The sequence below is a fragment of the Tamandua tetradactyla genome, chromosome 7 (genome assembly GCF_023851605.1).
Source record: "Tamandua tetradactyla isolate mTamTet1 chromosome 7, mTamTet1.pri, whole genome shotgun sequence".
Taxonomy (NCBI): domain Eukaryota; kingdom Metazoa; phylum Chordata; class Mammalia; order Pilosa; family Myrmecophagidae; genus Tamandua; species Tamandua tetradactyla.
The window spans coordinates 174,116,075-174,141,039 of NC_135333.1; the positions used below are offsets into that span (position 1 = coordinate 174,116,075).

At 42.6% G+C, this 24,965-nt stretch overlaps 1 protein-coding gene across 8 annotated transcripts in view; it reads left to right on the forward strand.

Moving 5' to 3' along the window:
- Positions 1 to 24,965, forward strand: part of TDG (thymine DNA glycosylase) — a 28,037-nt gene continuing 3,072 nt past the window's right edge. The window contains exons 1-10 of one of the 8 annotated variants that reach the window (XM_077111841.1): positions 1 to 314; positions 4,826 to 4,861; positions 12,439 to 12,581; positions 18,068 to 18,309; positions 19,116 to 19,185; positions 20,729 to 20,864; positions 21,060 to 21,142; positions 21,223 to 21,317; positions 23,904 to 24,075; positions 24,511 to 24,585. In XM_077111841.1, coding sequence (XP_076967956.1) covers positions 292 to 314; positions 4,826 to 4,861; positions 12,439 to 12,581; positions 18,068 to 18,309; positions 19,116 to 19,185; positions 20,729 to 20,864; positions 21,060 to 21,142; positions 21,223 to 21,317; positions 23,904 to 24,075; positions 24,511 to 24,585 — 1,075 coding nt within the window. In that variant the 5' untranslated portion in view covers positions 1 to 291. Of the gene's footprint in view, positions 315 to 418; positions 489 to 1,253; positions 1,714 to 4,825; positions 4,862 to 11,969; positions 12,252 to 12,438; positions 12,582 to 18,067; positions 18,310 to 18,830; positions 18,890 to 19,115; positions 19,186 to 20,728; positions 20,865 to 21,059; positions 21,143 to 21,222; positions 21,318 to 23,903; positions 24,076 to 24,510; positions 24,637 to 24,965 lie in introns of those variants that run through there. The other 7 variants (XM_077111839.1, XM_077111843.1, XM_077111840.1 and 4 more) reach the window with 7 other exon arrangements.

Below are 24,965 nucleotides of genomic sequence, written 5' to 3' on the forward strand. Positions count from 1 at the left end.
CGGCGGAACTGACAATCGAGGAGGGGCGAACGTGATTGGGCTACCGAGCGTCACCTAACGCCCACAAGGCGTGCACTTGGCTCCGCGCAGAAGGAACCGCCGCGCGGACTTGGGGTGGGGGAGGGGAACCAGAAGCTTGGGGAGGAGCTTAAGCGCCAGCCACTGGGCCAGTTCTTGAAGCCGGCGGCCCCAGGGCTCCGGTTACCGTCGTCCGCCGCAGTACACGGGGCTAGGCAGAGGTCAGGCTCTCGTTAGCTTGATAGGAAACTGCTCACGCAAGCGACAGCGGGAATGGAGGCGGACAACGCGGGCAGGTAAAGCCGGGTGGAGCTCCCCCCTCCCCCAGCGCCCCTCGCGGAGGTGCGGCGCGCGCGTGCACGTATGCACACGCATGCGCACGCGGGGCGCTTTCAACGCTGCGGCCGGAACACAAAGGCCGCGGCCGCGCGTGCGCACTGGGGCCTTCGCGTTGGCCGTCAGTGCTCAGGGTCGGTGTCTGGCACCCCCGAGCCCCGCTTCCCCGCCTCCTGTCACATCTAGTTAGCTTTAAAATGCGTTCGTTGCCTACCGTCAGTCTCCGGGTAATCTTTCTTTCCGGTTGCGTTCAGGACAGCAGTTCTCACTCCGTTACCGCGTGGCGAGGTCCGCATAGAGAAGAGGCAGGTACCGGCTCCGGCTCCGAGCGCCTCCGGGGGTCTGTCTTTACGCGAGGAGGTGCTCTGTGGCTTTCCCCGGAAAGTGCAGTGGCGGCACTCGCGAGGGTCGCAGGACAGGTCGTCGTGCTGCGCCCGAGCCGCTGAATTCCGGGAACGTGTGGAACACTCCCGCGAGGGCGCCCCGAGGCCGAGTTTACCGGCGGTCTCGGGGACGAGCGCAGGAGTCTGTCTTTAAGTGTCCTTTGGGGAGTGTTAGATTTGGAGTGGAAATTTTGCAAAAGCAGAACTTTAGAGATTTAGAGTCCTGGCAGAAACCAAATGAGAAAATAAATAATTAGGCACGGTGATAGGGTGTTTAAAAAGAAAAATATTTGAAGATTTGCTTGGAGTAAAATACTACTAAACCGAATGAAAAAGTATTCTGAGGCTCAGAAGCTAAGAGACCCTGAATTTATGCAAGGCACTTAACTTCTCTGGGCCTCCTCGTGTCTGAATTAAGGCCGTCTCTGGAGTCCACTGCTGACATGCTGGGAATCGGTATGTCAAAGGGGGACGCTGACATAACAAAATTGTCTTAGAGTTTGGGAACAGATAAAATGTGGAACAGCCTGATTTTGTGGGTCAAACTCTGGAATAAAATATTCCACTTCTTTCCCCGAAGAACTTTACAAATAAGAGAATTCATCGGAATTCGTGGAATCTCTCTCATCTTTGTGATCTTACTTCAACGGAAAACTGAAAAATGGGTAACACCTATCAGCAAATAAATTACACATTATGAAACCTCATTCAGTGTCTTACAGTATAATATGGGACTCTGCTGTACTGTTTAGTTCAAAGCTGTGGCTTGAATATGCTGTCTTAGCCTCATCCCCGTAGGGCTGTAGAACATTTTTATTTTTTACTTGCAAACTTAACCTTTCAGAGATAATGGAGGGTGCTATGTGGATACTCTGAAATGGAGCTCTAAAATGGCACAAGCCCCAGGAAATTCTGAGAAAGTGGTTCCCTGTCACCCTCCAGTTTGTGCTCATCAACGAATGGAATGCTAAATAGAGTAAATTTACTCTTTAATTTACTCTTTATTTCTAAAGATTTCTTGCAGAAGATTTAAAGAAAAATATTCCATTGATATAGACTCTAAGAAGGGAAAATAGTTCAAGAGTCACAAGAAGCAGTTACACACTAACCCAGACAGGTGAAAAGGAGGAATTATATAAGGGGACCAATAAGGAACGTTTACAAAGATGGGAAATTGGATGCCAAATCAAGAGTGGCATGGACCTCTAAGCCTGTCGACAGGAAAGAGTAGCCCTCGGATGACGTCAGGTTCTCTAGAATTGTTAAAAGAGACCAGATAGGGCTTTCTTGGTTAGATTTGGACAAGAAAGATGAGAAGGGTTTGGATTTTCTGTCCAGGCCTGTGGCATGGCAATGACAGCAGAATCGTAAATATTCAGTTCTGATTTTGGTTTTTTGCCTCCCATCTTAAGAAAAATATTGTCAGCCTGCAAATAGCAGAATGAATGCCCATAAGAAAGCTTTTAGCTGCTCTAATGAAATCATATTTCTTGGCCCAGATGAATTGTACTTTAAGTGAGAGGCCAGATTATAGCAGTCTTTGAATATTTACACATCTTCGCAGTAGGTCAGGGGCCTAAAGCCTGAATGTAAACACATTAGTCCCTTTCCCCCCAAAATGTGGAATCTGTGTTCTAATTTATTGACATTGTTCTTGAACAAATTGCTTGAATTTTTACTTATTAGTAGTTCCTGAGCATTCTTAAAAGAAACTAGTGATCACTGTATTATAGTGTAAGTTCAGAAAAGAGACCTACCAGATTAGGTTCATTCCTTGTGGGATAATGATGCTGGGTGTAACCTGACTAGCTAGACAGCATCAGGGGATGCTGAGAAAAGGAACCTAAAAGGTTTGATCATCTCATGATATCTTTAATTTTTATTAGTTATTGCTATAGCAGGTTTACTATATACCTGGCACTGTTCTGATTGCCCTATGTGTGTTAACAATTTAATCCACAGACCAGTGAGGTTATTGTTGTTTTACAGGTGGGTAAGCTGGGGACCTAGAGAGGTTAAGGACTCGCCCCCACATAGATATAAACTCAGGCGGTCTGGGTCCAAAGGGTACCTCCCGAGCTAACAGCCGTGCTGTGCCTCTTTTCTTTGCGGGCAAGGTGGATAGCAACTGTTGGAAATCAGGTGAAATCTAAACTAGTTTACTGCTGAAAGAGTTGAGGGTAGGCTGCAGAGAGGTCCATCTGTTGTGCCATTTAGCTGTTTCCCTGAATTTGTGGTTTTTCAATAGTTTAACAGCTTCAGGGTGCTAACGGCATGCCCCAGAAGGAATCTGTGGAATTGACAGATGGGCTTAGAATTGAAAATCCTGGCTGGCTGGAAAGGTGAATCATCTTTTACAAAAGGAGGCACGATCCTTTACTCAGATGCAAAAACTCGGTGATCCGAGTGGGAGAGGGAGAGGTAAAGGCGGTTCCCACTGGTGGTAAATTAAGTGTGGATCAACATAAAGCGGGTGTCATGGGTGCTGATAGGGCCCCCAGCACAAGGGAGTTGATCGCACTGCGCGGCTGCAGGCTGGTGAGGCCATAGCTGCAGCATTTTGTTGGATTTTGAGCACCAAAGAATGACCCAATAATGAGGAAACTTGAAGTCATACTGCAGGAGGAGTCGTCGGACGAACTTCAAGTTAATGAGGGTTTTTTTGTCTGTTTTCTTCTATCGGGTAATAAGAATATTGTGATCCACTCTCTTTCCCTTTTTGTTCTGTTAGGAAGCTGTTGAGCTCAGACTGATTTTGACATTCAAATATAGAATACCTCAGAACTACACATTCTGTTTTCCATAGCCTTATTATTCTATTTCTGTCCTAATTTAGCTTATTATAAACTGCCACAGATCTTTATAAAGATTAAGGAATACAGTGATGTTGTAGATAAGTTTCTGAATTTTTTCAAAAACTGATACATAGCTCTAATGATATAAAACCCTAGATTCTTTTTTCTTATTTTTCTCTGGCCAACTATGATTTCTAAAAATTTCCTTTTCAATTTCAGAATTGAATTTCAGAATTTCTGAAGATGATTAATGACCCCTAAATATATAAAGGGCGCAGCATTTTGAAATTTACTTTTGAAGGTTAAGAATCATTTTGTAATATCTTTGGTGCCTCCCTAACGTATACATTTTCAGTTCGGATTTTGTGGCATGCTCAGAAGTGGAACACTTCTTGCACTTTGGAAGCAAGAAACACGTGATCAAGTGGTAGCTTGTCCCCTGACACCATGACAGGCGGGGCACCCTCCTGCATCCGCGCAGCCACCTGCCACCTGCACCCGTCTTCACTTTTATATGTTGAAGCGACAGGGCCCGGCGCCTGGACCCTGCCCCAGCCAGAAGCCACAGCTGGCTTCGCTAGATGTCCACAGGGGAGCCGTCAGGATTCCTTCCTTTAGCCGCCATAGCAACTGCTTGTTCGTGTTTACAAATGTTCAGTATTTCAACAATTTATTAAAGAGGGCCTCTGAGACTAGTAAGGAGGATTATGGAAACAACATTTGTTTTGTACCAGCACCATTGTATGGACTTCACCTCTCATTTTTGCATTTTAACTTCTAACCCTTCTCTACATGTTTTTCCGTATGTGCACCCTTAGTAACAGTTCTATTTTGTATTGTTTCCACTTTAAACTATATGCTTTAAACATTTTCTGTGCTTTTGCAAAATAAAATTATGTAAAATTTTATTATAATTATTAATTAAATTAAATAAAAATAAATTTAATTTTAGCTGTTCTAAATCGCGTGTTCCTGTACTGTAGTTTACTAAATCATTTTATCTCTTTTGTATGATTTGAGAGCAATGTGTTTAAGAGATAAGGCACAAGATAAAGTTTAATATCTTTCTCACTAATTTTTTTTTAATTACAGAATTTGTAGGTTTACAGAAAAATCATTCAGAAAATAGAGTGCCCATCTGTCTGCCCCCCATTACTAACATTTTGCATTAGTGTGTTACCAGTTCTTAATCTTTTATTTACCAGATTGCTTTAATGATAGCTTGAAGTCAAAATGCCTCTCCAGTGGTTTATCCTCTGAGACTGGACCCCTTTTTTTTTCCCACATGGGCAGGCACCGGGAATCGAACCCAAGTCTCCGTCATGGCAGGTGAGAACTCTGCCACTGCGCCACAGTCGTACCACCCTGAATCCCTTTTTATCTTTGAGCATCCACCAGTCTAGCTTAACACCATGTTTAGGCTATTACCCTGTATCTGTCTAGGTCATTTAAGCTGATTCAGGGAATGAGTTGCCTTTTTTTTTAACCATTTTATTGAGATAGGATTTACCTGCCAGTGAAGTTCACCTATTTGAAGTGTACTGGTTGGTCTTTTTAATCTCCACTTTCTGAGCTCACTGTTTTCTTTCTTCACACATCATGAAGAAAACTGGCAAGTAATGGGTCTTGCCACATAAAACAGGGTGTTTTTCTCTTAATAGTAAATGGTACTTTTCCATTTTATTTCCTAGTGTTTTTCTTTCTAATGGTATCATGTGGCACTCAGTAACTTGAGTTGCATAAAATTTGTGTTTACTTTCCTAACTTTGTGCTAATAGTAACAGCTGGGAAAAGTGGTTTAAGATGATCAGAAATATTATTTTGAAATTATTGGTTTTATATTGAAGGCCTATGTTCTTTAAACCTTGACAAAGTTTAAATCATATTCAGAAGAGAAGTTTAGGCTGGTTTCCTCAATGTGGACAGATATTTACAAATTGTTCATTTCTAGTCCTCATTTGGGGCAAAAGCAAAAAACTGACCTAGTAAAGAAACAAATAGGGACTTCCTGGAAGATGGCGGCTTAGTAAGACGCGCGGATCTTAGTTTCTTCTCCAGGACACCTACTAGGGGAGTAGAAACGATACAGAAAGCGCCCAAAGCCACAACAGAGATAAAAAAGACAGCGTACCCCATCCTGGAACGGCTGGCTGGCTGAGAGAAGCAGCTCGGGTGAGATCGCCGAGGCGCGCGGGCCTTACCGGGCGGGGTGGCAAGCAGCCGGAGTTACTCCCTTCCCCCTTCCCGGGCCGGCTGGGAGAATTGGAGAGGCGGTCCCCTGAAACAAAGACGGCTGGCGCCCACACCACACGCAGCCCCCGGACCAACTGAGAGAATTGGATCGGAAACCCCCAGGCCGGGGAGAACGGTGACGGGTGGGGGAGGCCCCTTCCAAACCCGTGACTCCCGGGGAACGTGCACTCTCTTGGGCGGGCCGCTGCCGCTGGCGCCCTCCCGCCACGCTTGTTGCCCAGGGCCGACTAGGAAATTCGGACGGGCTCTTTCCCTGGCTGCGGCAACCAGCAACCCTCCCTGCGTTCGGACCGAGGGCCGGCTCAAGCCGCTTCGGCTAGCGAACCCCCAGGACGGCGAGAGTTTTCCAAAGTTTAAGGTCCCACAGCACCTTTTACTGGTGGGACCCGCAGACAAACGTGTGCCACGAGCGCCACCTACTGGGCAGGATAAGAAAAACAGAACCCAGAGATTTCACAGAAAAATATTACAACCTTGCTGGGTCCAACACCAAGAGAAATCTGAATAAATGCCCAGACGCCAGCAGCAGAAGATAACTGTCCACGCTCAAAAGATTGAGAATATGGCTCAGTCAAAGGAACAAACCAATAGCTCAAATGAGACACAAGAGCTGAGACAACTAATGCTGAATATACGAACAGAAATGGAAAACCTCTTCAAAAATGAAATCGATAAATTGAGGGAGGACATGAAGAGGACATGGGCTGAACATAAAGAAGAAATAGAAAAACTGAAAAAACAAATCGCAGAACTTATGGAAGTGAAGGATAAAGTAGCAAACATAGAAAAAATAATGGATAGCTACAATGATAGATTTAAAGAGACAGAAGATAGAATTAGTGATTTGGAGGATGGAACATCTGAATTCCAAAAAGAAACAGAAACTATAGGGAAAAGAATGGAAAAATTTGAACAGGGTATCAGGGAACTCAAGGACAATATGAACCGCACAAATATACGTGTTGTGGGTGTCCCAGAAGGAGAAGAGAAGGGAAAAGGAGGAGAAAAACTAATGGAAGAAATTATCACTGAAAATTTCCCAACTCTTATGAAAGACCTAAAATTACAGATCCAAGAAGTGCAGCGCACCCCAAAGAGATTAGACCCAAATAGGCGTTCTCCAAGACACTTACTAGTTAGAATGTCAGAGGTCAAAGAGAAAGAGAAGATCTTGAAAGCAGCAAGAGAAAAACAATCCATTACATACAAGGGAAACCCAATAAGATTTTGTGTAGATTTCTCAGCAGAAACCATGGAAGCTAGAAGACAGTGGGATGATATATTTAAAATACTAAAAGAGAAAAACTGCCAACCAAGACTCCTATATCCAGCAAAATTATCCTTCAAAAATGAGGGAGAAATTAAAACATTCTCAGACAAAAAGTCACTGAAAGAATTTGTAACCAAGAGACCAGCTCTGCAAGAAATACTAAAGGGAGCACTAGAGTCAGATACAAAAAGACAGAAGAGAGAGATATGGAAAAGAGTGTAGAAAGAAGGAAAATCAGATATGATATATATAATACAAAAGGCAAAATGTTAGAGGAAAATATTATCCAAACAGTAATAACACTGAATGTCAATGGACTGGATTCCCCAATCAAAAGACATAGATTGGCAGAATGGATTAAAAAACAGGATCCTTCTATATGCTGTCTACAGGAAACACATCTTAGACCCAAAGATAAACATAGGTTGAAACTGAAAGGTTGGGAAAAGATATTTCATGCAAATAACAACCAGAAAAGAGCAGGAGTAGCTATACTAATATCCAACAAATTAGACTTCAAATGTAAAACAGTTAAAAGAGACAAAGAAGGATACTATCTACTAATAAAAGGAACAATTAAACAAGAAGACATAACAATCATAAATATTTACGCACCGAATCAGAATGCCCCAAAATACGTGAGGAATATACTGCAAACACTGAAAAGGGAAATAGACTCATATACCATAATAGTTGGAGACTTCAACTCACCACTCTCATCAAGGGACAGAACATCTAGACAGAGGATCAACAAAGAAATAGAGAATCTGAATATTACTATAAATGAACTAGACTTAATAGACATTTATAGGACATTACATCCCACAACAGCAGGATACACCTTTTTCTCAAGTGCTCATGGATCATTCTCAAAGATAGACCATATGCTGGGTCACAAAGCAAGTCTTAACAAATTTAAAAAGATTGAAATCTTACACAACACTTTCTCGGACCATAAAGGAATGATGTTGGAAATCAATAATAGGCAGAGTGCCAGAAAATTCACAAATACGTGGAGGCTCAACAACACACTCCTAAACAACGACTGGGTCAAAGAAGAAATTGCAAGGGAAATTAGCAAATACCTCGAGGCGAATGAAAATGAAAACACAACATATCAAAACTTATGGGACACAGCAAAGGCAGTGCTAAGAGGGAAATTTATTGCTCTAAATGCCTATATCAGAAAAGAAGAAAAGGCAAAAATTCAGGAATTAACTATCCATTTGGAAGAACTGGAGAAAGAACAGCAAGCTAACCCCAAAGCAAGCAAAAGGAAAGAAATAACAAAGATTAGAGCACAAATAAATGAAATTGAAAACATGAAAACAATAGAGAATATCAATAAGGCCAGAAGTTGGTTCTATGAGAAAATCAATAAGATTGATGGGCCCTTAGCAAGATTGACAAAAAGAAGAAGAGAGAGGATGCAAATAAATAAGATCAGAAATGGAAGAGGAGACATAACTACTGACCTCACAGAAATAAAGGAGGTAATAACAGGATACTATGAACAACTTTACGCTAATAAATACAACAATTTAGAGGAAATGGACGGGTTCCTGGAAAGACATGAACAACCAACTTTGACTCAAGAAGACATAGATGACCTCAACAAACCAATCACAAGTAAAGAAATTGAATTAGTCATTCAAAAGCTTCCTAAAAAGAAAAGTCCAGGACCAGACGGCTTCACATGTGAATTCTATCAAACATTCCAGAAAGAATTAGTACCAACTCTGCTCAAACTCTTCAACATAATCGAAGTGGAGGGAAAACTACCTAATTCATTCTATGAAGCCAACATCACCCTCATACCAAAACCAGGCAAAGATATTACAAAAAAAGAAAACTACAGACCAATCTCTCTAATGAATACAGATGCAAAAATCCTCAATAAAATTCTAGCAAATCGTATCCAACAACACATTAAAAGAATTATACATCATGACCAAGTAGGATTCATCCCAGGTATGCAAGGATGGTTCAACATAAGAAAATCAATTAATGTAATACACCATATCAACAAATCAAAGCAGAAAAATCACATGATCATCTCAATTGATGCAGAGAAGGCATTCGACAAGATTCAACATCCTTTCCTGTTGAAAACACTTCAAAAGATAGGAATACAAGGGAACTTCCTTAAAATGATAGAGGGAATATATGAAAAACCCACAGCTAATATCATCCTCAATGGGGAAAAATTGAAAACTTTCCCCCTAAGATCAGGAACAAGACAAGGATGTCCACTATCACCACTATTATTCAACATTGTGTTGGAGGTTCTAGCCAGAGCAATTAGACAAGAAAAAGAAATACAAGGCATCAAAATTGGAAAGGAAGAAGTAAAACTATCACTGTTTGCAGACGATATGATACTATACGTCGAAAACCCGGAAAAATCCACAACAAAACTACTAGAGCTAATAAATGAGTACAGCAAAGTAGCAGGTTACAAGATCAACATTCAAAAATCTGTAGCATTTCTATACACTAGTAATGAACAAGCTGAGGGGGAAATCAAGAAACGAATCCCATTTACAATTGCAACTAAAAGAATAAAATACCTAGGAATAAATTTAACTAAAGAGACAAAAAACCTATATAAAGAAAACTACAAAAAACTGCTAAAAGAAATCACAGAAGACCTAAATAGATGGAAGGGCATACCGTGTTCATGGATTGGAAGACTAAATATAGTTAAGATGTCAATTCTACCTAAATTGATTTACAGATTCAATGCAATACCAATCAAAATCCCAACACCTTATTTTTCAGAAATAGAAAAACCAATAAGCAAATTTATCTGGAAGGGCAGGGTGCCCTGAATTGCTAAAAACATCTTGAGGAAAAAAAACGAAGCTGGAGGTCTCGCGCTGCCTGACTTTAAGGCATATTATGAAGCCACAGTGGTCAAAACAGCATGGTATTGGCATAAAGATAGATATATCGACCAATGGAATCGAATAGAGTGCTCAGATATAGACCCTCTCATCTATGGACATTTGATCTTTGATAAGGCTGTCAAGCCAACTCACCTGGGACAGAGCAGTCTCTTCAATAAATGGTGCCTAGAGAACTGGATATCCATATGCAAAAGAATGAAAGAAGACCCATCTCTCACACCCTATACAAAAGTTAACTCAAAATGGATCAAAGATCTAAACATTAGGTCTAAGACCATAAAACAGTTAGAGGAAAATGTTGGGAGATATCTTATGGATCTTACAACTGGAGGCGGTTTTATGGACCTTAAACCTAAAGCAAGAGCACTGAAGAAGGAAATAAATAAATGGGAACTCCTCAAAATTAAACACTTTTGTGCATCAAAGAACTTCATCAAGAAAGTAGAAAGACAGCCTTCACAATGGGAGACAATATTTGGAAATGATATATCAGATAAAGGTCTAGTATCCAGAATTTATAAAGAGATTGTTCATCTCAACAACAAAAAGACAGCCAACCCAATTACAAAATGGGAAAAAGACTTGAACAGACACCTCTCAGAAGAGGAAATACGGATGGCCAAGAGGCACATGAAGAGATACTCCATGTCCCTGGCCATTAGAGAAATGCAAATCAAAACCACAATGAGATAATCATCTCACACCCACCAGAATGGCCATTATCAACAAAACAGAAAATGACAAGTGCTGGAGAGGATGCGGAGAAAGAGGCACACTTATCCACTGTTGGTGGGAATGTCAAAGGGTGCAACCACTGTGGAAGGCAGTTTGGCGGTTCCTCAAAAAGCTGAATATAGAACTGCCATACGACCCAGCAATACCATTGCTAGGTATCTACTCAAAGGACTTAAGGGCAAAGACACAAACGGACATTTGCACACCAATGTTTATAGCAGCATTATTTACAATTGCAAAGAGATGGAAACATCCAAAATCTCCATCAACAGACGAGTGGCTAAACAAACTGTGGTATATACATACGATGGAATATTATGCAGCTTTAAGACAAGATAAACTTATGAACCATGTAATAACATGGATGGACCTAGAGAATATTATGCTGAGTGAATCCAGCCAAAAACTAAAGGACAAATACTGTATGGTCCCACTGATGTGAACGGACATTCGAGAATAAACTTGAAATATGTCATTGGTAACAGAGTTCAGCAGGAGTTAGAAACAGGGTAAGACAATGGGTAATTGAAGCTGAAGGGATACAGACTGTGCAACAGGACTAGATACAAAAACTCAAAAATGGACAGCACAATAATACCTAATTGTAAAGTAATCATGTTAAAACACTGAATGAAGCTGCATCTGAGCTATAGGTTTTTGTTTTGTTTTGTGTTGTTTTGTTTTGATTTTACTATTATTACTTTTATTTTTTTCTCTATATTAACATTCTATATCTTTTTCGGTTATGTTGCTAGTTCTTCTAAACCAATGCAAATGTACTAAGAAATGATGATCATGCATCTATGTGATGATGTTAAGAATTAATGATTGCATGTGTAGAATGGTATGATCTCTAAATGTTGGGTTAATTTCTTTTTTCCGTTAATTAAAAAAAAAAAAAAAAAGAGAAGGGATAATTGGAGATGAAGGGATACAGACTGTACAACGGGACTGGATATAAAAACTCAGAAATGGACAGCACAATACTACCCAATTGTAATGCAATTATGTTAAAACACTGAATGAAGCTGCATATGAGGTATAGGTTTTTTGTTTGTTTTTTTTTTTGTTTTTTTTCTTTCTATTATTGTTTTAATTCTTATTCTGTTGTCTTTTTATTTCTTTTTCTAAATCGATGCAAATGTACTAAGAAATGATGAATATGCAACTATGTGATGTTATTAAGAATTACTGATTGTACATGTAGATTGGAATGATTTCTAATTGTTTTGTTAATTCTTTTTTAATTAATAAAAAAAAAAAAAAAGAAACAAATAGGCAAATAAACTGAAAGAGAACCTAAAGTTAGATTGGACAGAAGGGGATCTTTGTGACAAGATAATGAGGTATTAAAGGTAGGGCTACATATTCTATTTGTGGCCCTTTTCACTCTTTGTGGGCTGGAGGCCTTTCAAGTCTCTCTACTAGAAAATTCCCCTAATCTCATTTCAGAGAAAACACCAAATGACTTGACAGAACTTGTTTTATTCATGGGACATCTTGTCATTAAACTGTGTGAGAGTTAATTAATGTTTGGTTAGGAGACAACAGTGTAAGTTGAGTGACTTTATAAATTCAGGAATGGGGCTTCCTCCTCTCTCTTCTCTGCAGTGATCTACTCTAGATAGTACAGTCTGTGTCAAAATATTTGGATCCTGAAGGTTATTTACAGCTGATGGTTTAAGCTTACATTTAGTTACATTTTTTGATCGTTATATTGTACTGAATTGTTCTTTCAGCTACTCTCTTCAGCAAGCTCAAGCTTTTTATACGTTTCCGTGTCAACAAATGATGGCTGAAGCTCCTAATATGGGAATTCTGAACGAACAGCAAATGCCAACAGAAGTTCCAGTTCCGGCTCCTGTTCAGGAACCAGTACAAGGTAGTTTCCATGATAAGAAAATTAATGATTGCGTTAGTCAACTTATTTAGCAAAGGTGTTTTGTGTTTTCTGTTTTGTGTTTTTTGTTTTGCATGGGCAGGCACCAGGAATCGAGCCCAACTCTCTGGCATGACAGGCGAGAACTCTGCCTGCTGAGCCACCAGGGCCCATCCTTAACAAAGGTTTTAATGATGTTAAAAATTTGGTTCCATTTGTGAGACAAACTTATGTTTAATTCCTGATTCTGGCTCTTATTAGCTGTTTGATCTTGGGCAAGTTACTTAACCTCTCTGAACTTAGTTTTCTTCTTGCTGCCACTGGGTCCATGCTGTCATTATTTCTTACGTGAATTATTGCAGTGGCGTCTTTTTCATTTAAACATTTTTTATTGTGAAATATATATGCAGAGAAATTATAGATTTCAAAGTACATTTTAACAAGTAATTATAGAACAAACTCAAAATATGATGTGGGGTACAGTTCCACAATGTCAGGTATTTCCTTTCGCTGCTCAAATACACTGAGACTAAAAAGAAGCCACCATATGATTCAGTAGTCGTGCTTTGTCAGGCACTATCTATGCTGCTACAGCTCCTCCATCGTCTTTGATCCGTCTCCCACTCTTTCGGGGTATTTGGGCAATGACCGCTGACCTTCTTCCTGTTGGGAGAGGTGATGACATTAGGGGGTGGGGAGATGGTCTGGTTGATGCTCTTGGAGACACTGGTACCTCTGGGTTTCTGGGCTTATCTGGCCTAGGAACAATCTAGAGGTTTTAGGTTTCTGAAAAACAAACTGAGTGAAACTATTATAGGGTCTGAGATGGAGCCCTGGATGTTCTTTAGGGTTTTCAGAATACTGTTTGTTGGTTGGGGCTTGGCATACCATGGTAATTGGCAGTATCTCACTGAAGTTTGCGTAAGAGTCACCTCCAGAAGAGCCTCTCGACTCTATTTGAACTCTCTTAGCAACTGGCACCTTATTTTGTTGCTTTTCTTTTCACACTTCTGGACAAGAAGGCATTGTCAATTCCATGATGCCAGGGCCAGGGTCATCCCTGGAGTCATGTCCTATGTTGCCAGGAGACTTTCACCCCTGGGTGCCGTGTACCCATGGAGGCTAATGAGTTTATTTGCAGAGTTGGGCTTAGAAAGAGAGACCACATCTGAGCCACAAAAGAGGTTGTCTGGAAGTGACTCTGAGGCATAACTATAGGTAGGCTTGCTTTCCCCCTTACAGAGATGAATTTCGTAAGAGCAAGCCTCCAGTTCGAGGACTTGGCATCTTAACTTGGGAGTCCCTAATGCTTGAGAGAGTATCAGGAATTTTCCAGGTGGGGAAGCTTAATAGATCCATGTTTTTTTACCTCCAATCATCAAGGGACTTTGCAAATACTCTTATTATTTGCCCAGCATACTCTGGGGTATATCAGAGTATTGCATTAAGCCATACAGAATGACAGGATCTCATTCCCTATTCTGGGTTCCATGTGTTTGGGTTGTGTAAATGATGCAGTAGCCTCTTAACTGTTTTGCTCCTGCCACCCTGCCCTCAGTCTGTTCTCTCTGCAGCAGCTGCAGTCCCCCTGTTACTGTGTAAGTCAGATCGTATCATTCCACAGCCCCTTAGCCGCGTTCCTTTACCCTAAGAGAAGAAATACAGTCCGTACTGAAACCTAAAAATGCTACCCCCCATCTCTCTGCCCTTTCTCTGATCTCATCTTCTGCCTCTGGCCACTAGGCTTGCTGTGTTCAGCCACACTGGCCATCTCACTGTTCCTTGAACACGTCAAGTATAGTCTTACTTTAGGGGCCTTGCACTGGCTGTTGGCTCTCCCAGAAACACTTCTCTCTGATGGCTGCATGACTCCTTCAGCACCTTCTAGTCTTTGTCCAAATGGTGCTTTCTTGTAAAGCCTCTCTTGACCCCTCCCACACTCCTAAAGCCCCTTACCTTGTGTATTTTTTTCCTAGCATTTATCACTTACTAGTATGCTGTATAATTCACCTATTGATTGTGTTTACTTTCGGTTCTTCCTGTTTGTTGTCTGTTTTTCTGTTAGTGTTAAGTAAGCTCATGCCTAGCACAGAGCTGGTGGTCAGGACGAATGAGTAAGTGGTTGCACAGCACACCTCAGAGTTAGTTAGATGTGAGAATTCATCTAAAGGCTTAAGCCCATAGCAGACACTAAAATATTCATTTACTTATCCTATGGATTGTGTGTGGAAATTCATTTCAATGTTTTTTAAACTTAGCTATGTTTTCTTCTGGAAACAATGTTTAACATGACATGAGTGGCCTCTGGACCACTTAGCAAAACCCAAGTACCTATAAAGTTCTTGAAATAAAGAGTTACCTTAATCCACAAAACCTAACAGTTCCTTTATTTAACAAGCACTTTTTCATCCTTAGTCTGTGCCAGGCACTGTGGTAGTTCTAGGGAATAAAAGAGCCTTGGCCCTGCCCTCAGATGTCTCATAACCTCACAGAGGGAGAGTACTCTGCATAGGCACCCGTCTCCCCGCAGCCCGCTCAGGGTGCTACCTGAGCTCCCAGGGATGCCGCCTGCCTTGGTGCAGCGTCTTCCCGGGGCAGATGGACCACCTGGCGCTCTGGGACACCAGGCTGAGGAGACTTGATCCCTGCGAAGAAGGGGCCGAGCAGGATCCGGGGCCGAGGGAGCAGCATGTGCCGAGGCGCGCCTTGAGGAACATGGTCAGAAACTGAAAGTGACTCTGCGTGAGTTTGCGTTATAGGGAGGAAATGGGAGCGGTGAAGCTCTAAGGGATGGCGCATTTTACGTTTGTATTTTATCTGAAGAACTTATGTTGTATCCTGAGGGCATATTAGGGAGCTCTTAAAAGAGTATAAACATATTTTAAATAGACTGGCATTTTAATTTTAATAAGACCAGACTGAAAATATTATCGAGGATCGACTAGGTGGTAAAGAGCAAAGCGGAATTTGGAGGCAGAGAACAGATTAGAGACTGTTGGAGTAATCTGGGCCAGAAGTGAGGAGGACCTGAGCCGTGGTGGGCAGAGGGGGTGGACTGAGCCGTGGTGAGGACACTCGGGGGGTGGACTGAGCCGTGGTGGGCAGAGGGGAAGGCCAGAGGCGGGACACTCGGGGGGTGGACTGAGCCGTGGTGGGCAGAGGAGAAGGCCAGAGGCAGGACACTCGGGGGGTGGACTGAGCCGTGGTGGGCAGAGGGGGTGGACAGAGGCGGGACACTCGGGGGGTGGACTGAGCCCTGGTGGGCAGAGGGGGTGGACTGAGCCGTGGTGGGCAGAGGGGGTGGACTGAGCCGTGGTGGGCAGAGGGGGTGGACAGAGGCGGGACACTTGGGGGGTGGACTGAGCCCTGGTGGGCAGAGGGGAAGGACAGAGGCGGGACACTCGGGGGTGGACTGAGCCGTGGTGGGCAGAGGGGGTGGACAGAGGCGGGACACTCGGGGGGTGGACTGAGCCCTGGTGGGCAGAGGGGGTGGACTGAGCCGTGGTGGGCAGAGGGGGTGGACTGAGCCGTGGTGGGCAGAGGGGGTGGACAGAGGCGGGACACTCGGGGGGTGGACTGAGCCCTGGTGGGCAGAGGGGGTGGACAGAGGCGGGACACTCGGGGGTGGACTGAGCCCTGGTGGGCAGAGGGGGTGGACTGAGCCGTGGTGGGCAGAGGGGGTGGACTGAGCCGTGGTGGGCAGAGGGGGTGGACTGAGCCGTGGTGGGCAGAGGGGATGGACTGAGCCGTGGTGGGCAGAGGGGGTGGACAGAGGCGGGACACTCGGGGGGTGAACTGAGCCGTGGTGGGCAGAGGGGGTGGACAGAGGCGGGACACTCGGGGGTGGACTGAGCCGTGGTGGGCAGAGGGGAAGGACAGAGGCGGGACACTTGGGGGTGGACTGAGCCATGGTGGGCAGAGGAGGTGGACTGAGCCGTGGTGGGCAGAGGGGGTGGACAGAGGCGGGACACTCGGGGGGTGGACTGAGCCCTGGTGGGCAGAGGGGAAGGCCAGAGGCGGGACACTCAGGGGTGGACTGAGCCATGGTGGGCAGAGGGGGTGGACTGAGCCGTGGTGGGCAGAGGGGGTGGACAGAGGCGGGACACTCGGGGGTGGACTGAGCCGTGGTGGGCAGAGGGGGTGGACTGAGCCGTGGTGGGCGGAGGGGTGGACTGCCTGGGCGTAGTCCTGTCTTCCTGAAGGAGAGGCAGGGGAGGAAGAGGAGTCTGGAAGTGACTGGCGGTTTCCCAGCATGAACAGTTAGGTGACGGAGGCGCCATTCACCTCGCCAGAGAATTAGAAGAGCACTTTTTGAGGATTAGGAGGTAGAAGGTCATGTTTTCACCAGTGTAGCAGTATTTGCATGAGAAATAGGTTGAAATTTTCAGTTTATGATTCCAGGAACACATCTGACTCCATTGCAATAAAGGTAGCATCTGCCCTTGTTCTCCTGTTTGTTTTCTAGGAAGGGAGCACTAAAACTTCCCCAGCTTTAAAGCAGCAGTGGTGAATCCCTTGGCATGGAGAGAGGCTAAAGCAGCAGGAGGCAGGGGAAAGGAAGGACTGTCTTGTTCCTAGGTGGTTTGGTTGGGAAAATGCCAAAAACGCATAGGCTGGGATTGGGAGCTGAGAAATTGGAAGGGATGTTGAAGAAGCATGGGTGAAAAAGCCAGGGCTTCTTGTGGGGTAACTTTAGTTCATCGATGGTCAGGGAGTGACTGTGCCCCACCACCACATTGGGCACTGTCTGGAGTCGTTTCTGACTGCCCTGATGGACAGGGTGCTGCTGGCATCTGTTGGCTGGACAGTAGAAAAGCTGTCTGACCTTTATAGTGTACGGGATAGCCCTCCACAGCCAGTATTGTCCAGCACAGAATATCCTTAGTGCTGAGGTTGAGAAACTCTTGTTTAGGTCCTGAGATCAGATCCCTAGTCTTGATTTTTCAGAAATGCTGCCAGCCCAGAGATTTCATCCTCAGCACCTCTGAGTTCACCTCTTCGGATATGTGGGACAAAAGATCCACTCACCACTCACAATTTTAGAAACAAGTACACAAGCCACTTGAGGTTTTCTGCTGGAAATTATGGAGAAACTGGGTTGAAAGGTTTCCCTTCCTTCTTATTTTTCTCTCTTTCATTTGTTTACTTATTTACCTATTAATGTGCTTACAATAAGAATTCCTGTGAAGGTGGTATCTTGTACCTTTTGTATCTTGGGGAGGCCAGGATGCCAAATCAGATTTTCTGGAAAATCAATCTGTAATTATCATGGACATTTAAAAGGGAGGGAAAGTGAAGGATAGGGTACAGGAACCCAGTTCTTTGGGGAAGGACAATATTGCAGAGGGAATGATACTGGAAACGAGGAGAGCGTAGTTTTCGGGAGAGGAGTAAAAAGGGTGTTGATAGGGTGATTGTCTGGGAAAACTGCCTGAGGTTTATATGTTAAGATTTCCTGACTCTGCCTGCTGGAAACCATTATGTTCCAGAAGCTCCAAAAGGAAGGAGGCGAAATCCCAGAACAACAGAACCCAAAAAGCCAGTGGAACCCAAAAAACCTGCAGAGCCAAAAAAATCTGGCAAGTCCACAAAATCAAAAGAAAAACAAGAAAAAATTACAGATACATTTAAAGTGAAAAGAAAAGTAGACCGTTTTAATGGTGTTTCAGAAGCTGAACTTTTGACCAAAACTCTTCCTGATATTTTGACGTTCAATCTGGACATTGTGATTGTAAGTATGTTTCTTACTTGATTTTATAAATAGTATTGCTGGATTAGTACTTAGAAATTATTATCTTTGCAAATAGAATTTTGCTGAAAAAGAACCGTTTCTAAGAATCCCTCTTTCGTGGTCAGTTGTGTCACCTTCGTGAAGTGTGTTGCATGGGAGTATTTAAGGGATGGGCTCTATAGTTGGTCTGTCTAGGTCCAAATCCTGCCAAGAGGTGTGAGCTTAGGCCTGCCTGAACCTTTCTGTGCATCACTTTCCTCATCAGTAAGACAGGAGTGATAATAGTATCTCCTCATAGGCTTTCAAAGATTAAGTGAAATAATCCATGGGAGTCATTAGCGTGTGTGACACCTATGAGTAACCAGTAAATGTCCTCAGTCTGAACTTTGATTTTTGTCAGTAACTGTCAAAAACTTGAGCATGTGAACTTCAGGGTAACAACTGTGTAGGGAATCGAGAACCAGACTTGTGGCTGGACATGGGCACAAACATTGATTACTCCAATACTTTTCTCTTTCCAGACTGAAGGCAGCCCAGTTTGGAAGGGATGAGGGGAGCAGGGAGAGCCTGGGGATATGAGGTATTGAGACTGGTTTTTATAAAGATGAGCAAAACTTAATATAAAGGAAATCTTTTCCCTGAAAGTAGAATATTTTGTCCAGATCAAGAGCCAGTAAGGAATATTGTATATGATGCTGGATTAAATTTATATTTTAATAAGTCAGTTTTGTTCACCCCTCCTCTGTAAAACCTCTAAAGCTCTAAAACTTATTAAGCCTGAAATACATAAATATTTTGCTTTGTAGATTGGCATAAACCCAGGACTGATGGCTGCTTACAAAGGGCATCATTACCCTGGACCTGGAAACCATTTCTGTAAGTGGTTACCTTTCTTACTACTTTACTTTTAAACTAAACATCTTTGTTAATGGCTTTTTTGTTTTTAAACCAAGTTATGTTTACAAAAGGAGCCTGTAGGTGTGTGTAAAGGTACATACATTTTTTTAAAATTGTACATAGACACACTAAAAGTAAATAGTACATTTTTGTGGTATTGTAGACAGATGTTCTAGTTTGCTAGCTGCCGGAATGCAACATACCAGAGACAGATTGGCTTTTAATAAAAGGGGATTTATTTCGTTAGTTCTTCAAAGGAAAGGCAGGTAACTTTCATCAGAGGTTCTTGCTTACATGGGAAGGTACAGGGTGATCTCTGCTGGCCTTCTCTCCAGGTCTCTGGGTTCCGACAACTTTCCCCAGGGTGATTCCTTTCTGCATCTCTAAAGGCCTGGGCTGAGCTCCGAGTGCTGAGATGAGGTCTGCTGAGCTGCTTGGGCTATGCTGTGTTGCCTTCTCATTTAAGCACCAGCCAGTTAAGTCAAACGTCATTCACTGCAGCAGGTACACCTCTTAGCTGACTGCAGGTGTAAATCAGCAACAGATGAGGTTCACGTACCATTGGCTCACGTCCATAGCCACAGAACTAGGTGCCTTCACCTGGCCAAGTTGACAACTGAATCTAACTACCACGACAGAATAACTGCCCTTTCCAGATTTCTGTAGATTTATTTCCTAGAAGAGATGTGAAATGCTGATCATTGGCAATCAAGTTGTAATAGTTGGGAGATGCTGTGATTGGAGACATTCTCTACAGACAGTTTATATCTAGTAAAGAATAGTATTACAAGCCCTCATCCTGTTAGAGTGACCGTTACAGCCGAGTGAAACTGCTGTAGCATCGTGCTAGCTGGGAGTTGTCCCCTGTGACCGTGCCTGCAGCGCAAGGCGTGTGGGGGGCCCTACCCAAGCTCTAAAAGCACCCCTTGAGGGCAGGCCCCGATGGCTCAGCAGGCAGAGTTCTTGGCTGCTATGCTGGAGACCCGGGTTCAGTTCCCAGTGCAACTGGTACCATGGGTTTTTAGAACTAATAATGTACTGTCTTAGTATTAACAGGAATTTCTAGGGACGTTTAGACTTCTCGTCTTCCCTGTGAAGGGGGTTGAGGTTGTGTCTGTTGGTTTATGTTCCTGTGTCTGAGTATATTCAGGAGGCAGGAGTTGGCGCCTCCCGTTTACTGGAAGGACATTTACAGTGTCAGTTTCCTCCACTGACTGACAGGGTGTTTGGTCTCAGACTGACATTTGCCTTAACGCCCTGTGAAAAAGCCTCTGTTCTCTGAGTGAAAGGGAGATAATCACAGTGTCTCACAAGATAGGTGAGATGATTCCGTGAGAAAACACATGTACCTGGCGCACAGTAATTGCTCAATGTAGTAGCCGGTGCATGTTATTAGTTTAAATAAAACAACGTTCTTCTGTTTTGGTTTGGTTTTTTCGAGAATAGGCTACCACATCCATTTGTTGGGAGAAAAACATTTGACCTTCCACAGAAGGTCACTGAGTGCCTCACTTTCCCACAGGGAAGTGTCTGTTCATGTCAGGGCTGAGCGAGGCCCAGCTGAGTCATGTGGATGACCACACCTTACCAGGGAAGTACGGCATTGGGTTCACCAACATGGTGGAAAGGACCACGCCAGGCAGCAAGGACCTTTCCAGGTAGATACCTGACGTTTCTCTTTAAAGATTGGGACCTCGACCCTGGCGGTGCCTCCATACCCTAAGAACGAACCCATGTTTCTAGGCCAGTGGAGCTCAACAGACGTGTGAGCTGATCGTTCATGGAAAGCTGTCTGGATTTAGCATATTACAGATACTGCCACATTTATACTTTGCATTTAAATTCAATTTTAGTAAAGAATTTCGTGAAGGAGGACGTATTCTGGTGCAGAAATTACAGAAATATCAGCCACGAATAGCAGTGTTTAATGGAAAATGTAAGATTTACTTTTAAATTTGATTTTTTTTTCTGTGCTAACATTATGGGCAATATAAATATGTTTGTATTTCATTTTAGGTATTTATGAAATTTTTAGTAAAGAAGTTTTTGGAGTAAAGGTTAAGAACTTAGAATTTGGGCTTCAACCCCATAAGATCCCAGATACAGAAACTGTAAGTTCTTAAAATTACACTTATGAATCAACCAAATATGAATTTTTTTCTTTGTCCTAGATGTTATAATTTATGCTATCAAAAAAACACACTGTATTTTGTTGAATAATATATATATGTATCTATCAACCTGCAAATTAATGCAAATTCCATTAGAGTTTTATTAGAAAAAAAAATCTTTGTCAGCTGTGTCTTAATGATGGTATTAATACACCAATATTGGCTAAATTATTGAGTGTAGCCAACTCATACTACATTCAAAACATTTAATGTACTTTTCAGATTTAAGTGTTTTTGCCCTTTCTCAGTTGTGGAGCAAACATGTATATATAGATTTGATCCTGACTCATAAAACTGCTAATTGCTCCTTGTTTATAACTTCACTTCATTTTAGAGTCCTATAAATAGTACTGCCTAGTTACAGGTAGGCATCCAGCCAACCTGATTGGCATTTGGCAACTTGAAATAGCACAGCGGTCTTCAAATTCTGTCAGATCTTCTATAAATACCTGGTTCAAATTTTGCTTTTTGAGATATAGTTTTCAGTTTTAACAATTATTTTTTTAAGATAATACATGCATAGATCTATGTGTTTTTTGTTTTGTTTTGTTTTGGAGTGCATGGGTTGGGAATCGAACTTGGGTCTCCTGCATGGCAGGCGAGAATTTTACCACTGAGTCCCTGCTGTATACGTTTTAAATGACAAAACACCACCGTGCCTTAAGGTGTTTGTGGAGACCTCAGAATATGTTTCTCCCACTTAAATGCATTTGAGCATTTCCTTTTAATATCTCTTCTGTTTTTAACTGCTTATAAATACATGATTGATGTGGTAAGATGGGTTATAGCCTTGGGCTTCCTTTGAATTGAGATGCCCTTGTCTTCTTGGGTAAAATTGTGCACATGGGTTTACTGTTCCTCTGGTGAGCTGCATCATTGTCTGTCAAGGACCAGAAAAGGCTCGGTTACACCTCTCAGATGCGTGTAATCTTGGTAGTACAGTCAGTGGACTTGAATCACATCGTAATAGGTAATTTTAGCTCTTATAATAAGCTACAGATACATTTATCTTTTAAAACATTCCTTACAGAACATAAGCAGTTGTTATGTGTTAGTGATCCAGCTGGGAAACAAAAAGATTCTTTCTTTTTCAGATTTCTTTATCACTATATGTGTTAGTCAGGGCTCTCTAGAGAAACAGACCCAAAGTAGAGATGTATAAACAGGAGATTTATAAAGCTGTCTCACACAAGTGTGGGGAGGGAAGAGTCCGCAATCCGCAGGGCAGGCTGTGAAGCTGGCGGCTCCGATGAAGGGTCTGGATGAACTCCACAGGAGGCTCGCTGGCTGAAGAAGCTGTGAAAGTCTCTCTTCTTCCTTTAAAGTCTTCAGCTGATCGGATGATCTCCATTGTGGGAGACACGCCTTAGCTGATGGCAGATATGATCAGCCACCCGTGCAGTTGACTGACTGATGACTTAACCAGCCACAGCATATCCTTAGAGCGGTGGTCAGGCCACTGCTTCCTGACCAGACAACTGGGTGTGATCATGTGGTCAAGTTGACACCAGAACCCAACCATCACATTATGATTGAAGAATATCTTGCAATTAGAAAATAAAATAACGCTATATAAAACCTGGTACTCTTTGCACCTACGTATGTTTATAAATCAGGATTCTCTAAATGTTGCATAACCAAAACAAAGTAATTTATTTTTTCTATAATGCATAATATGAAGGAATTTTAAAATTGTAGCTAATATTCCTAATCAATCAACCTCAATCTCATTTATATTGTCAGTGGAGAAGTGGATGGATTCAAGCTCTGTAAACGGCAGTTTGTCACCCTCAGCCAAAATGATAAATGCCCATATCTTTCTCCCCAGCCATTCCACTTCTAGGGATTTATCCAACAGATGTGGCCACACATACTTGAAATTAAATATGTACAAGATTATTCACTGCAGCTTGCAATAGCAGAAGACTGGAAACAGTCTAGATGTCCACAGTTGGGTCTGGTTAAACAAATCATGAAATTTATTTAACTGTGAATTATAAAGCTATAAAAGAGGAAGTTCTTTATATTCTGATACAGACAACTGATAATAGAATTATCTTTGTGACACATTGAATAAAGCAAGGCCCAGAACAGAGACTGGGTGGGGCCTATTCCCATGTGAGTTTTTCAAAGAGGTGAGGGAGAGCATCTCTTAGGCACCTTTGGTTGTCCGTTCACACACACCTGCGAAATTCACAGCCTTGGTTGTCTTTAGGGAGGGAACTAGGCAGCCAGGTCCAGGCTGGGGGGAACCTTTCATTGTGTACCAGTATGCCCATTTGTGTTATATATTATGAACCGCATATTTGCTATTAAAATATAGAAAAGACATGCATGGGGGGGATAATTTATTGTTTTGGTGTATTGACATTATTAATAAATAGTACAATTTTGAACTTCTCTTCTTGATTTTACATATCCTGATGTGTATCATGTAAAATGTGGTAATCAAGTTATTAACCCAAATAAAAATGAGTGGATTCAGTAAGGTTGTAAGATTGTGTAACTGAAATCCTGTGATCCTAGCTCTGCTACGTCATGCCGTCGTCCAGTGCCCGCTGTGCCCAGTTTCCCCGCGCGCAGGACAAAGTCCACTACTACATCAAGCTGAGGGACCTGAGGGACCAGCTAAAGGGCACTCAGCGCAACACAGACGTCCAGGAGGTGCGGTACACGTTCGACCTGCAGCTTGCCCAGGGTACGCTGCTCTCACCACTCCTGTGATCCGTTTTCTGTTGACTTACATTACAGAAAGCATGCTGTGGGTTTCAGAGTAGGACAAAGAAGAGAATTGTATCTGTAGCCTGTGTTCTGATGACAGATGTAAGTCACTGTAGGGTGTCCTTGTACCAAGTCGCCCATCTCCCCTGCATACTCTGCAGACTGCATGGGGACAGGAAATACTAGCCTGCCTGAAGGTACGTGTAAAGGGAAAAAACAAAACACAATGTAAAGGCTTTTTTGCAACTCATGACATAATTTAGTATATATTACAAAAAGCAAAAAAGATGATAACAAAAGATATATCTCAGTCTCTATGAGCATTCAAAAAATGTATTAATGAGTTCTGAATAAAGGAGTTTTCACAATTCATACACGAAGTCAGCTGTGAACTCTCTCTGCCTCCCCACAGAGGACGCAAAGAAGATAGCTGTGAAGGAAGAAAAGTACGACCCTGGGTACGAAGCCGCCTACGGGGGTGCTTACGGTGAGAACCCTTGCAGCAGAGAACCTCGCAGCTCCTCTCCAAACGGGCTAAGTATGTCCCCCATCCATATATTTGTTCCTTTCAAAGACCTGGCTTGATCAGAATTGGAAAGAAAAGAATTTTAATATAGAAAAACCAAATTATTGAAGAAGGGGAGTAATATAAAAAATTTGGTTAGCAGATTTTCACTGTCGATCACTAACTGATGGCTGTTTGATGTTTAATTACACCAACTTTTACAGGTCATTTCTCTTTAAGTCACTCATACTAAGTCATCCTGGTTGCATTTTTTCCCCCTTGAATAACCAATAAGGATATGTAAGTCTGAAAACAGAACGGAAAGTTCTAATTGCATTTCAAAAAAACTTGCTTCCCTGTTT